The sequence below is a fragment of the Melozone crissalis genome, unplaced genomic scaffold, assembly GCF_028551555.1.
Source record: "Melozone crissalis strain CALT ecotype California unplaced genomic scaffold, PUWL_Pcris_2 ptg000039l_1, whole genome shotgun sequence".
NCBI classification, from domain to species: domain Eukaryota; kingdom Metazoa; phylum Chordata; class Aves; order Passeriformes; family Passerellidae; genus Melozone; species Melozone crissalis.
Window position 1 is genome coordinate 580,992 of NW_026535817.1, and position 14,384 is coordinate 595,375.

The following is a 14,384-nucleotide window of genomic DNA, read 5'->3' on the forward strand; positions in this document are numbered from 1 at the left end:
CGTTCAGATCATGCTGAGAGCTGCTCATGAGTCTCACAGCTGCAGCTCCCCAGAAGTTGAACTGTTTATTGCAGAAAGAAGGAAAGGCAATTGGTTTTGCCATTATCAGTGTGGTAACAATGTGTGCCCTGCAAACGTCACAAGCAGAGGTGGCAGCAGGCTTTGGTCTGAGAAGCAGAACAGGTTGGATTTAGGACACCCTAATGAGATTAGAGTGAGACAAAGTCTGAGATAATAGGAGCAGAGGAGCACGTGGATCCATCCAGGGATTTCTGTAATGGAAAGCTGAATATGCAAAGATCTGGCATCAGGTTAAATTTATGGCTGTCATCTTTCTGCTTTTGAAACCTAGTCAGTGGCATGGTATTGGCCAGAGTTTTAAAAAGAAAATGGCGTCAGGTGTTATTAATCTTACCTACGTGCAATTGCATAAATAAGGAAAGGAGAACAGCGTTGTTTATCTTTGTTTTGAAGCCTGCAGACATTGTGGCTGTTCTGCATCATGCACGTTGGTATCGGTCGGTGTGTGATAGTCTGTAAAATGGATATTAAAGCTTCTGGCCATCCCTTAATCCCGCTCAAGGAACACAGAGCAAGTTCTCCCCTCAGGCCCAGCCCTGTCGGCTGGCAGTGCCGGCTCCTCCCGGGCACTCCCATCCGCCTCCTCCTCCTGGCGCAGCCCGAGCAGAGACTCCGCGTCCCCGAGTGCCCGTGCGGGATGCGAGTCCCGGGCTCGAGCACGTCCCTCTGCTCGCGCTCAGTGCAGGGGGCTCCGTGCCGGCTGCTGCCGAGCCCCGCCCGCCCGGGCTCCGCTTCCTCTCCCAAAGTTCACGCTGTCCCTGAGAGAGGCAGGGCAGCTGCCATGGCACGGGAGCGCGGCCATCCTTGGGGAGCTGCAGCTGGGAGCTCCCGCAGCCTGAGCTCAGGACCCGGGCAGGAGCGCCCGGATCGTCACCCGCTGCTACCGCTCCGGCCTGGGCACCGGGCACTCCTCCGGTTCCCCCGGGCCGAGCGGATCCGGGGGTGTTCCTGCGCCGCGGGAGCGCCGGGAGCCACGAGCGGCATCGCTCCGTGGGCCGGAGGCGGCACAACAAACCCGGGGTGGGGATAACGGGATATCACACTGCTGGGATAACACGGTATTGCAGATAGGCTGCATTCTATGGCATCCTTTCAGGAGAGCCTTCCTACCTTCTTATCCCATGTGGTTTTTTGCTAGTCTGAAGCAGTTCTCACAACAGAATCAAATGTGAGAGGTCCATTCCCTGTCACCATCTGTGAGGATGTCCGCAGTCAATTCCACGACTCTGTGAACTGAGACTAATAAATTGGGCATTTTTCTGGTCTCAGAATCGGAGTCTTAAGTCCTGTGGGTTGTTTTTCTTTTGTGGTTGTGAAGGTGAGGAGGGCTTAGGGACAAAGTCTCCGCTGCTGGCACTTGGGCCCAGCCTCATCTGGCCAGGCCCAGGGCTGTGAAGCAGGGACTCGAGCCCTGTGTTTGGGGAGTGCAGAACGAGGCTCGCCCAGGCCTTGAGCACAGAGGCCAAGTGCTGCATTTTGGGCCCCGGGGACAGAGCCCAAATCCTGTGTGCGAGTGCTCGGAACGCGGAGCCCCGGCCCGGCGCTGTCCGGGCCCGGCCCCGGCCTCACGGGAGCGGCTTCGGGGCTGAGAGCAGCGCTCAGGCGCTCCCTCGTGGGGCTCCGCAGCGGAGCCCGAGCTCCGGCCGAGGCTGTTCCCAGAGCCGGGACACTCGCGGGGCCCCTCCCCGGTGCCGATGGGCGGCGGGTGACGAGCCGGGAGCGCGGCGTTGCGGGGCCCGTGGGGCCGGCGTTCGGGGGCTCGGGCCCAGCCCCCGCCGCGGTCTCGCGTGCCGGAGGCCCCGGGGCCGTTCCCGGGCGGGCGGGGAGCAGGAGGCGGGACGGGAGCCGCGGTGTCCCCGGGCCTGGGCGGGTCCTGGCCGATGCTCGGGGACCCCAGTGCGGGCACGGCGACCCTGGGCCCGACGGAGCGGGCCGGGAACGCGGGGCCGGCGGTTCCCGCTCCCTGCCCGCCTCTCTCGCCCGCGGCGCCGGGACACGGAGGGTGACAGCGGGACGGGGCTCTGCGGGCTCAGGAGAGCCAGGCTCCTCCCGCCCCATACCGATCCCCGTCCCGATGCCGACGAGGGAGAGGTGGCACCGCCCGGGACCCCCGACAGACCCAGGCAGCGCTCGGCCCCCGCACCCCGGGCCACGGTCACGGCCCCGCCGCAGCGCCCCGGGCTCCGAGCGGTCCCCGGCGGGAGCAGCCGTCGGGCGGGGCTCGCACGGCGCCGAGCGAGGCTCCCGAGCGAAGGCCCCGGGACCGACGGGGGCAGGGGGGCGGGGCCGGTACAGGTGCGAGGGGCGGGGCCACGGAGCGCGGGCAGGGGGCGCTGCGGCGGGGCCACCGCCACCCTGGCCGGGGTGGAGGGCAGAGCGCCGCTGGGGTGTGCCGGGCGGTGCCGCCTCTCCCCCGTCGGGCGGATCGAAGTGGCACCGGGCCGGGGATCGGTTTCGGGCCCGGGACGGCCGCGGGCACTGCCGGGTGCGGGATCGCGGCCGTTCCCCGGTGCGGGCGCGGAGCCGCCGTGTGGGGCCGGGACCTCGCAGGGCGCCCTCTGGCGGACACGGAGCGCGGTGCGAGCGCGGCGCCCCGGCGTGGTGAGGGGGGCGGGGCCTGAAAGAACAGGGGGCGGTGCCAGGGGCGCGGCCAGAGCTCAGGCGTGCAGAGCTCAGGTGTGCGGGGCCCCGGGGCGGCTGCGCGGGCTGGGGCCGAGTTGTTTTAGACCTCGGAAATCGCCTCGATCGCCAATTGCTCACTCAGAGCACGGTGCGGACAGGAGCTCCCTGTGCGGGCTCCACAGGTGAGGCACAGAGGTTTTGGCCTCCCCTTCTGTCCCTCTCTCTACTCGTCCTTCCTTCTCTGCGTATTCCCTTTCTTCCTCGCCCTGAAACGCTCCTTTCCTCTCCTCCCAAACCCGATCCCCCTCACTCCTTCCTGTCCTGTCCCTTCTCCGCTTCTCCCTTCTATTCCTCCTCTCTCCACCGTCCCTCTTCTCCCCTTCGGCCTTTCCCTTCCTCTCCCGCTTCCCTCCTCACTCCCACCCCTCTCCCTCCCCGTCCTCACCACCCCCATCTCTCCTGTCTCCCCGTCCTCCCCTCTCCTCCTTCCCTCGCAGCCGCGGGGCTCGGGGTGCCGGGCATTAATAAAGCCCTGAGGGCCGGAGCCCGGCGCCCCCGCCCTCGCTGGGATCCCCACACGGGGCCGGAGCCGCTCTGCGGGTCCCCCCATTGCAGTGCAACACAGGCCCCGCACCGCGTGGGCTCCGGCTGTCCCAGCATCACACTGGGATGCTCCCGAGCCCCGCGGCTGCGAGGGAAGAAGGACAGCGGGGAATGGAGAACGAGAATGGGGGAGCGGAGGAGGAGGCGTGGAAAGGTGGGGAGAGGTCGGGGTGTGCAGGGCAGTAGGGGACGGGGCTGGGGGGAAGGCAGGGTGGAGGAAGGAGCAGGACTGAGGGCGGGTGGGGAGCGACTGGCGGGGGGGGGGGGGGGGGGGGGTGGGGGGAAGAGGAGTCGGGAGAGGGGGCAAGGAGCGAGCCCAGTTGGGGAGGGAAGGAAGACGGAGAGGATACAGGAGTAGGGTGGGGTAGGGTAGGGCAGAGATAGAGAGAGGGGGCGGGGGGCGGCCGTAGGGGGGGAGGAGGGTGCAGGGGGTGGGGTAGGGATGAAAGGGAGGGCGGAAAGGAGAGGTATAGAGAAAAAAAAATTTAACAGAAAAGAAACGTAAAACAAAAGAAACGTAGAGAAAAAGATATAGGGCCCCGGCCAGCAATAACCTCCCCCACCGAACGCCAACGAGCAAATGATGCAGCCGGGGCCTCCCCGCTCCTTAAATCCCCCTAGGCCCCGCCCCGCGCAGCCGCACTGGGGTCCCTCACACCCGTGCGGGCCCCGCCCCTCGCACCTGTGTCGGCCCCGCCCCCGGGGCCCCGCCTCCCCCCCGCCCATAAATCCCGGCGGATCCGCGCCTGTCCCGCTTTCGGCGGGGGATGCTCCGCTCGGTATGCGGCGGGAGCGTCGGTCGGAGCGCTGTGCGGAGATCCGGATCAGGGACTGGTGCTGCGCGGGGTCCAAGGCGCTCGGATAGGACCGGGAGTCCGGGTCCTGACCCTGCCGGTGTTTCCTGTGGGAGCCGGGCCGAGCCGCTTCTTCCTCGGTGGGCAGGGTGTGGGTGCTGGGGCCGGAGGATCGAGGTGGGATTGGGGCCGGATCGGGACCGGCATCGCCGCGGGCATGAAGAGCCGCTCCGGGACAGGCGCTGCCGCTCCAGCTGCGGCCGGTGCAGGGCTGGGTCCCGCCGGGACTTCAGGCCTGCTCCGGCTGCGGCGGCAGGGAGCCGGTGCTGTGCCGCTGCCATGCCCGCCGGGAGGATGGCGCTTCCCGGGAGCAGCCTTTGGATCGCGGCTGGAAGTGGGAAGGACACGGAGACCGCCCGTACCGGCCCCGGGACCCCATCGGTATCGCCGCTCGCTCAGTACCGCCGCCACCACCCCCGGCCCGGTAACCCCGGGGGGACACCGAGCCCCCCCCCCCGGCCCGGTAACCCCAGGAGCCCCGCGCTCCCCTACGAGCCCCAGCGCCTGCAGCCCCTTCTCCGTGCCCGCACCCCGGGGGCTGCAGCGCCCCGGCCGGGAGCAGCTGTTCTGGGACGGCCGCTGGGGCCGAGGCGTTGCTGCTCCTGCTCCAATTGTGCCTGGGACTGGGAAACACGAGGGAAAAAACAGTGAAAACTCTTTGCTCTTTATTTCCAGAGCCATGAGGATCATTGAGTCAAATGCTGAGAACTGACTGGCTCAGCTGCACACTGAACACAGAATTTTGGTCCTCTCAGCACCCTGCTCCAAACACCTGGGCCAATCCCAGGGCTGTTCCAAAGGCCCTGTGTGGGATGGGAATGACTGCTGCCAGTAAGAGAACTCCTCTGCAAATGCAGCTCCTTCCCTTCTGCTAATGCTGCTTTACACACCAGCCCCTGCAATGGCCGTAGGGCACAACTGGCTGGCACTCAGCATGTCAGCACCAAACTCTTCCCCATGACCCTGATTTTTCTGCCCTTTCCAGGATTTACCTGGCAGCTGTAAACGTGCTCACACAATGTCCCTCGGCTTCCCCAGAAGAAGTGAACAAGACAAGTCCTGAGGGTGCCCTTGCTCTGTGGCCAAAGTGCCTCTGGAGAGTGGCAGGGGGCGTTTCCCGCACGTGAGCGCTGCCAGGCCAAAGCGACGGTGGCTGCTGAGGCCGGGGCTGTTTCTGGGCCCAGAGGCCTCGGTGTCTCCTGCTCGCTGCCAGCCATGCTCCCTGGTGTTCCCTCAGCGTGTCCCAACTGGCTGGGAGCGCAGGGCAGGAGGAGCCAGAAGCTCCTGAAGGCAAGCAGCCCCTCGTGTCTTTGGGATCTGCAGGGGAGGAGCTGTGCCTGCACTGTGGCTCCTCGGCCAGGGGCTGCTCTGAGCGGGCACGTGGAAATGCTCCAGCCCACACAGAGCACCAAGAGCCCAGAAGGACCCCAAGGAGCAGCTGGCATTACCTGCGAATGGAGGCACAGGCTGTTTGCACAGGGGCTCACACAGCAATTCCCGGTTCAGAGCTCCCACACAGCTACAGGTATGTCCCAGCCACCCCAAATCCCTTCCCTCCCCTCCCCAGCCTGAGGCCATCATCCATCAGCAGCATTAAAGACAAGGCAATCTTCCCCCACAGGTATTAAATCCCAGACAGTAGCCCTCAGAGATACCTGAAAATCAGTGGGATGGAGTTTGGAGTTTTTCAGGGATCCAGCTGCAAGTGCACAAGTGAAGGAAAGCTTTCACAGGTAGGTCCCACTGGAGGTGTGCTGCAGACAGAGCTGTGCATCCCCTTCCTGAGGGAAAAGAATTTGGAGAGGCCACTGCTGAGGCTCTGAAAGGAGCTGAGCTCCTGCAGGGAGAGATGTCCCCCCCCCGGGCACAGGGGCTGCCCCAGCACAGGCTGGGAGCACATCTGGCCACTGCCTTCTCCTGCTTTAAACATCAACTGGATGTTCTCCACTCTGGAGCTCAGGGGGGTGAAATCAGCTCAATTCCAGGCAGCTCTATCCAGTGACCCCAGGGACACCATTGGGGTGAGGGTCCAAATGCCAGTTCTATGGAATATAACCCTGTCCTTGTCCCTGTGCTGCTGAGCTTCGTTTTAAGGAAGCTCTGCTGGCTCCTGGCACAGCTGCTGTCCAAGGCAGCAGCTCTGCATGGCAATGCCCACACTCCATGGGGCACTGGGAGGTTACTGCAGTGGGAATGGAGCAGGGAATTTGGGGCTCTGAGAATAATTCATCAGAACTAGCACAGCTGACATCGAACCCCAAATCTGGGCCCTGCACAGAGAACAATCTTTGTCCTGCCCTGTCAGTTCAAACCCCTGGGCTGGGAAGTTTTGGGAATTAAATGTGTGCAATTACACAAATCACAGCAAGTGGCATCACCCAGAGGGACAATCCAGGTCCCAGACAATTCCTCCACAATCCACTATGGGGGAAAACACCCTGTGCCTGCCAGGAGCTCTGACTCTGCTTTTCCTACCAGCTCCTGAGCAGTGTCAGGGCCACCATGAGAGCTTTAAAATCCAAATAAACCCCAAATCCCACCCAGTGAATAATCCAAATAAAGAAATGCATTCTTGTCACCAAAGCTCAAAACTGTGTTGGGAGTTCTGACAACAAGTTAATGGGATTCCCAGGAATCTCATGAATGCTCTTGGTTTCATTTTTATGTATTTTTAATCCCTCAGTGGGCAGCCTGTACAACTTATCCTGGGATTTAGAGGTTGAGCAGGGCTGGCTTTGGATTGACCTTCACCTCTGGCCCCAGCCTGTGCAAACACACCTTGTGCCAGGGTGGGTGAGCTCATCACCTCAGCTTTTCCCTCCTAAATATCCCCTGCTTATTTCCCTGTAGATAAACTCAGACTTTGCCCCAAACCATCCACTCCTCACCTCCATGTGGCCTCCAAGTGCCCATTCTGTTCCTCACAGGTGCCCTGGTGACACCATGTTGGTCCCTTTGCCTTTCTCCAGCCCGAGGCCGCTCCTCTGCTCGCTCTCTCCAGTCTCATCCCACAGGGATCCTCTTCTCCCTTCCCTGCTGGCTGCTGCCAAGGAAGGAGCACACAGTGAGTCTCAGGGCTGCCCCCTCAGCCCTGGAGAGTCCTGGCTGTGGGCCCTTGGATTTCCCAGGGGAATTGTCTGCTGCTCTCCCTTCAATGACCTCAGCAATTCCCTCACAAATGCCACCTCACTGCCCCTGACATCCCCTCACATTGCATTTTCCCACACAAACAGTTCTTGTATCCCCTCTAGATGATACCAGGTTTGCAGCTACATGAATGGCATCATCTGTGCCCACTGCTCGTTACTCACCCAACCAAAATCAAGAGCAAATGTTGGTTGGGCTTTAATAACAACTTGAAATAACTTTAAAGCAAAACAAGTCACCTTTTTCTTCTGTGTTTCTGGACTTACCTCTGAGGATGTGTGCTGAGCTCTGGGTGGAGGGGCCTGTCAGGCTGAATGGCTGAGTTTGTGTTCTTCTCACTGGGGCACCAGAAATCCCCCAGTCCCTTTTCCCAGGCTGTGCTCAGGCTGTGGCAGCACAGGCAGATGCAGCTCCCAGCACTCCCTGCTCCAAACACAACTCTGGCCTCCATTGCAATCTGTCTCTGCTGGGAGGTTTTCTCCTAGAGAAATCAAAGAATTGCTCATGGCAATTGGGAGAACGAATTTCCACAAAGGGAAGTAAGGAATAAAATCCTGCTCTAGGAGCCCTTGGGATCTGCAGGGCTGCTTAGGGAAGGGGACAGTCACTCCCTGCAGTGCCCCCAGCCCCACCTGCAGCACCAGCACAGGCTGCCAGCTGGGCTCTGCCAGCCCCTCCCTGTCACCCTCCCTGTGCTGCTCCCTCTCAGTGCCCTGGGCAATCCAGCCCTGAGCCTGAGCAGCCCAAAGCTCTGGCTGGCAGCCCAGGGACAAAGGGACACTGCCAGGGATGAGGCACATTCCCAGCAAACGCTCCCAACAGAGCACAGAGGCACCCCTGGAGCTCCTGTGGGGGCTGGCAGGAGGGCACAGCCCCAGTGGGGTGGCAGTGACAGCAGCAAACTGCCACCGTCTGGTGGCACAGCAGAGACACCAAGGGCAGCAGTGCCCATGGGAGTGGCACAATTAATGCTGCTCCCTGTGCTGCCCCATGCCAGCAGAAAGCTCCAGGGGGATGGAAACTCCTCCCCTTCCCCCAGCCCCAGGTAAGCACTGCTCAGTTTCACACACCCAGTTCTCACCTCCAGCTGCTCTGGGGCTGCTGCCACATCCCTGCCAAGGTGCCAAAGCCACTTGGGACAGGGCTCCCTCTGTGTCCCAGGGCTTGGGGATGGCAGGGACCAGGGTGCTCCAGCAAGGACAGCCTGAAACCAGAGCAGATGTCTCAGGGTCAGCAACAGGCTGGGGACAGGAGTTCTAAACCCAGATTGCTGAAAACAGCCCCCAAAATGTTCTATGATCACACCTTTAAAATGGCTCCAAAGGGCAGCAGCTCTGGTCAGTACCTGCACGATTCCCTGTGCCAGCCCTGGCTCACTGAAAAACAAAACAAATCAACCGTCACACAGGCCCTGTTTGCAGAATTCCTGATCCAAACCCTCACCTTTCCTGCCCAGCACTGAGGGGAATCTGACACAGCATTAATAAGTAACCTTTGCTGAGAGCAGCCAGCATCCCAGTCCTCCAGCCTTGGCAAGATCTGCAGTGAATGGACCTAAGTTCTAATCCTGAACCTAAATTTCTGTCAGTTTTTGTTAGAAAGATACTGGACAGTAAATCATGCAACAGAATTTAAAAGTTGCACAAAGAATAACAAGGCCCAGAGCAAACCCAACCACTCCCATCACTGCTTCACCCCAATTTTGGGAGAAATATTGATATCATTTCTAAATACTCCCCTTCCCTCCCACTCAGTCCTTCACTGCACATCCCTGGAGAGGACTGACTCCATCTTTTGTTCCCAAGAGCCCCTCTCCAGCCCAAAGCCCACTTCTCACAGACACAAACTGAGCAAGCCTGAGGCATTGTTCCCAGCAGCAGATGCAATTGCTGAACTCCCTTTTCCCTGGATTTCTCTTCTAAGCACTTGCAGGAAACTCACCTGAGCCCAGAGACTGTTCTGCTTTCCCAGAGGGAAACAGAGCCTGATGGGCCACAGCTCTGGCCACATTGCCCTTGTTCCTGCTGACCTGGGAGGCCACAGGTGAGCCCAGTCCCTCAGAGCCCATCCCTGGGCACCAGGAGAGCTGGAGCTGCTCCCAGATCCCAGTGCCCTGCAGGGCTGTGCTGACAGAGCACAGGCTGAGCACTGTGCCCACACCATCCCTCACTCTCCTCCCATTGCTGCCAAACCCTCCCAGCCCTGCCCCTGCATCCGTGCCAGGGCCAGTGCCTGCCCCAGCCCCAGCAGGGGCTGTCACCCAGCCCTGCCCAGCCCCAGCAGGGGCTGTCACCCAGCCCTGCCCCAGCTGCCACCCCTGGCATGGCTGGGAATGCACTGAGAGCTCCTGAAGCCCAGAGCAGTCCTGGGGGCACAGACAATGCCCAAGCTGCCCCTCAGGGCACAGCCAACACCACAGCTCCATCATCCCCAGGGAACTCTGGCATTTGTCCCTTCACCTCTGCCCTTGTCCAGCAGACACAGCTGGGGCTGGGCTGGCACAAATGGCATTGCCATGGCAGGTAATGCCAGCAGAGAGGAAAAGAGGAGCCCTGTGTCCCTCTGACTTACCCCACAGCGTGGGCAGGAGCAGAGCCCTCCAGGACAGAGCCCTGGTGCTGAGGCCTCTTGCCTTTGGCTGCCTAAACACCAAAGCTTCTGGCAAAGATGGGAGGAGTTGGATGATTTTTCCTGCCCTCAAAGAGAGGAGAAAAGAAAATTAAGTCCACTGTGGAAGTCAAAGGATCCCAGCTCTCATACTTCTGCTCTGATTGCTCCCTATGGGGTTTTATCCATGAGAGGTGGCACCAATTCAAACACAAACGTGTCCTTTGCCAGCATTTTTATTCCTGACTATTTCAGACAATAACAGGATGCTCATTTTTCATATTGCATTCTTTGCCCAATTTCACAGAACCATTTTTATCCCAGACCCCACATGTCAGTCATTCAATCCTTTACCACTGGACTTTGCACAAAGGAAGGGACACTCAGGATGCTGCATCACAAGAAATCCCAAAGAGAATCCCCTCCAAAGCCTCACAGGGAAAGGATTTTTGCTTTTGGGACACAAGAAAGGCCTTTGACCATTTGCATCCACGTGGAAAGCCCACACTGAGCACTTGGCTTTAAAGACTTTGCACTTGAAGTTACAGACATGGAATTGCTTTGGGATTTGGCATTTCCTGCACCCACACAAACACATTAAAGGAATTAAGTGCAGAGTCCCAAAGTTTGGTTATTCCAATGCTGCTTTGGTAGTGCCACTTGACACACCAAAATCCACAGCAACACTTCAAAAAATGAAAAGCAACTTTCACCCCCACATCCCCCTTCCTTTTGATTTTGCAGTTTTGGGGTCCTCTTAAGAACAGGTTAAAGGAAAGAAGAGAAAAGCCCAGGACCTACTACCAGCCAGTGCACCAAGCACCTGTTTTCCACAGATTCTCCTTACAGCTGATGGCTTTTCTAGGAAAGCTTCAGTTCCCCTTATCACAATGACCTGGCAGCACTCACTGCCGGCCCCAAAGGGCAGAGCCCATCTCTGAGCTGTGCCAGGGAGCTCAGTCCCTCTCTGTGGGACAGAACCTGCTCTGGGCCCCAGAGCTGACTCCAATCCCTGCTGGCTGAACTGTCCAGCTGTAGGATACAGCTGGATGCTGAGGGGCAGAGTGTGTGACCCTGTGTGAAAGCCAGGCTCCAAAGGCAGCCCTTGGTGCCCAGCACTGCTGCTGGCAGCGCTGGCAGCCCTGGCACAGATGGGATGGGGCCTCCCCACAGCTCTGTGCCCTGGCACCGAGGGTGGCACAGCAGAGAGGCTGATGGAAGTGAAACCAGCGCTGCATTTCCATGGGCACTGATGGCACTGAGAGCCCAGCCCAGAGCTGCTCCTGCCCAGCACGGGAGCCCCAAGTGCTGCTGCAGGCACAGGCTCTGAGGGAGCCCTGCAGCTGTGACAGTCAGGCAGCAACAACAATTCCCAGGCACAGAGAGATCCATCCCCACCTGCTCCAACAACTGAACCTCTGTGGCTCAGCCCCAGGGCTGTCCCTGCTCCAGGCAGGAGGAGCCACACAGCCCCGAGGCTGGGGCACACCCTGCCCTGCAGCAGGAAACAAGGGGTTAATGAAGCTCTGGGGACACGTCCTGTCCCCAGAGGGGTTTGACAAAACATCCAGCAGTGTGGATCTTTAATAAGGACAGCTTGTACCTATCCTTGCAACAGACTCACCTATGTTATTTCCTCAAAGTCCCTGTTTTAAAATATTTTGCTATTCCAAGTGTGTAAACAAGATTGACCACGAGCTCTGCACCCTGGCCATGCTCCAAGGCCTAAGGAAGAGCTGGACATCCTCACACTCATCCAATCTGAGGCGCTGCTGCAGCATTAAAACATTTAAAAGCCACCCCTGCCCCGAGGGTGTCCAGCCCTGGGAGGTGCCCGGGTGCCAGCCCAGCGCTAGAGATGGGACAGCAGGAGAGCAGCAGCAACAGCCACTGCAGCCTCGGCACTCTCAGCACTCCGGCTGCACGTCCTCACTGCCCAGCCACTCCCAGCTCTGTTCCCAGGACTCCCAGCAGGAACCTGAGGGCCCTTTCCAGATGCAAATCCCCAAAGAGCCACTGCTCCCCCCTCTGCCCACCCTCCTGCCCCAACTCTGACCCCTTTGATCGCCACCACCCCACCCGGGACACAGAGGAGGCTCTCGGGTGCCAGCTGAGACCCAAATCGTTCCAGTGCCCCAGGAAATAAATACAAAGAAACTCGTCCCTTCTAGGGTAACAAAATGTCTCGGTGCCCAGTTCCTGTTTCCTAAGGCAAAACACACGGAGCGGGGGAAATGCCAAGTCCCAAACCCAATAAAACCTGGTTTGCCATCGGTTTCCATCAGGACTGCTCAGGGTTCCCAGTGCCCCTCAGCTGCAGCCACAGGAGCAGCTTCTCTCTGGGACCCAGGGGTGGACACAGGGACCCCCATCCCGCTGCCTCCCGGGACACAGAGCCCAGCCCAGCCCAGAATGAAACATAACAAATGCAGTTATTGCCTCTGCCATTCGTGTATTAGCTCTGGCACAGTGGTATTGCCCACAAAACTCCTGAGAGAGCACAATCTGTAACTACTGCTCTTGATAAAGTATCATCTGTCAGTTCATGTATGCACTGCAGAGCTTTAATAAATAGCAGTGCAAGAGATACTATTTTAGACTGTAGCATAATAGAGACTGTGAAATGGCAAAATGATTTTACATGTAAGGAACTCAGAACATGGTGTAAGATAATTAGGTGATTTCCCACATTTGGGGACAATCTTATCTGAAACACAAGATAACAGAAACAGAAACCAGAGCACCGAGAAAAAAGGCAAAAATTATTGACCCTCGTTATCAAATACCGAGGGAGTGAAAATAAAACAGGATGGCACCACAGGAAGAAATAAAGTATATTGGTTTAATCCACAAGATGGCACGAAGGTTAAAACCAAGCAAAAGAACACCTAAACTCCAAGGACTGTTTGAATATGTACAAACTCGAATGAATATGCATACACCACTGCAGTGGAACAGAATCTAGAGAACACGGTTAAAGGTAACCGGCTGCTCCTGGCAAACAGCCCAGCCTCCCGGCGCTGGCTTTTATCCCTTAACAAACGTGTAAAACTTCTAAGGAGTGAACTTTGTTTCTCACACAACAAAGCACTGCCCCCGCAGCTGGGACGACCCGCAGCTTTATTCCACGGAACGCGATCCCAGAGAGCCGCAAGGCCCGGGACAGCCCCGTCCCACCCACGGCGGGTCCCCCGCAGCAGCAGCGCCCAAAGCAGCCCCGGCCCGCTGTGGGTGCCCCCGTCCCGCTGTGGGTGCCCCGTCCCTCTGTGGGTGCCCCCGTCCCGCTGTGGGTGCCCCCGTCCCGCTGTGGCTGCCCCGTCCCTCTGTGGGTGCCCCCGGCCCCGCTCCCTCCGCTCCGGCCGCTCACCTGAGGGCACCGCCCGCCGCCTCCCGGCGCCGCTGCCGAGCCAAGGCCATTGGCCCCGCTCCTGGCTCCGAGGCCGCGTTCTGCGCTGCAGGGCGCGCTCCGGGGGACGCGGGCCCGGGCAGGGCCAGGGTGACCCGGGCTGAGGCGGCTGTGCCAGCGCTCTGTCCCCTCATGGGGCTCAGGCCGGGCAGCGGAGCCCTGCCACCGGCCGCCATTGCGCCGCGGAGCAGAGTCAGGGACGGCCGAAGAACCGAGTGCGGCCGAGTGGAGCCGAGAACAGCCGAGTGTGGCCGAGAACAGCCGAGCGTAACCGAAGCGGCGACTCTGGCCGGGATTTGCCGAATCGATCCGAGTTTAGCCGAGGTGAGCTGAACGGAACGGGACGGAACCGCGTTCAGCCGAACCGAACTAGATAAGCCGAACCGAACTAGATAAGCCGAACCAACCTGAACATTACGGGGTCGTTCACTCACCCATCTCTCAGTGTGGGCAGGCACCCTCAGCTCCAAGGAGCTGCGCAGAGCGAGCGCTTGGACCCTTGGGAAGCACGGAGTGATCAGCCCCAGTGACAGGAAAGTATAGACAAATGCCATGGTCAGCCCTGAGGATTCAGGAGGATTCAGAGCCAGTGGCCTAGAACCTGCCACAATTACATCCACAATTGCAATGCAATTATGGTGTGACAGTGCAAGGCTGGAGTTCAGAGCTCAGCCATTCCACCGGGGCTTGGGACATTACTGAGAGGGTTTTGTGTCAGTCTGATGGGTCTGAGCAGCATCAAGAACCTAAAGGAAATTTTACAGAAATGTTTTGAGACGGATTGCCCCAAAAACTGGGGGACAAAAGATTAAAAAAGATTTCTGTTGAATTCCTGTCAGAAAGTCCAGACCCACTGGTTCAGCTATGGAAGGGATGGGTATGATGCACCACAGAAAGAGACAAAACTAGAAAGGTAAAAAGTCTATCTCCCATCCTTCCCCAAACACGCTCCAAGGAAAAAGTTTCAGACAATGAAATAACAAAGAACTGGCTCCTACCTCTGGAGTTCAGTCCTACATTTTGTCCAAGTGCTGAGCGGGATCAGTGGCAGGGCTGTGCAGTCC

The 14,384-nt window shown here is 59.2% G+C and overlaps 1 protein-coding gene across 4 annotated transcripts; it reads right to left on the minus strand.

Annotated features, from left to right (window-relative positions):
* Positions 1-5,520: 5,520 nt before the first annotated feature.
* LOC128941841 (uncharacterized) lies at positions 5,521-13,801 on the minus strand. Of its 4 annotated transcripts, none has more exons than XR_008483584.1 (7): positions 13,728-13,801; positions 9,879-10,003; positions 8,613-8,683; positions 8,389-8,511; positions 7,574-7,788; positions 7,049-7,203; positions 5,521-5,941 (listed from the first exon to the last, which is right to left on the minus strand). XR_008483584.1 is itself a non-coding variant. In XM_054283820.1 (6 exons), exons 1-4 carry the CDS (start codon positions 13,494-13,496, stop codon positions 7,643-7,645), a joined length of 609 nt encoding a protein of 202 aa, XP_054139795.1. In that variant the 5' UTR covers positions 13,497-13,513; the 3' UTR covers positions 5,521-5,941; positions 7,049-7,200; positions 7,574-7,642. The 4 variants fall into 4 exon arrangements, 2 of the variants coding, with proteins under 2 accessions (XP_054139795.1, XP_054139794.1); XR_008483583.1 differs by lacking the exon at positions 13,728-13,801 and adding an exon at positions 13,282-13,511; XM_054283820.1 differs by lacking the exons at positions 8,613-8,683; positions 13,728-13,801 and adding an exon at positions 13,282-13,513 and having other exon boundaries at positions 7,049-7,200.
* Between the last annotated feature and the right edge of the window lie 583 nt (positions 13,802-14,384).

What these genes read in the sequence shown, in the direction of transcription:
- LOC128941841 (XM_054283820.1), bottom strand. Translation starts at nt 13,496, where the DNA reads ATGGCGGCCGGTGGCAGGGCTCCGCTGCCCGGCCTGAGCCCCATGAGG. An exon ending in GCGGCGGGCGGTGCCCTCAG is followed by an intron (nt 10,004 to 13,281) that starts GTGAGCGGCCGG and finishes CCTCTCTTTGAG; the next exon opens with GGCAGGAAAAATCATCCAAC. An exon ending in CAGCCCCAGAGCAGCTGGAG is followed by an intron (nt 7,789 to 8,388) that starts GTGAGAACTGGG and finishes TGATTTCTCTAG; the next exon opens with GAGAAAACCTCCCAGCAGAG.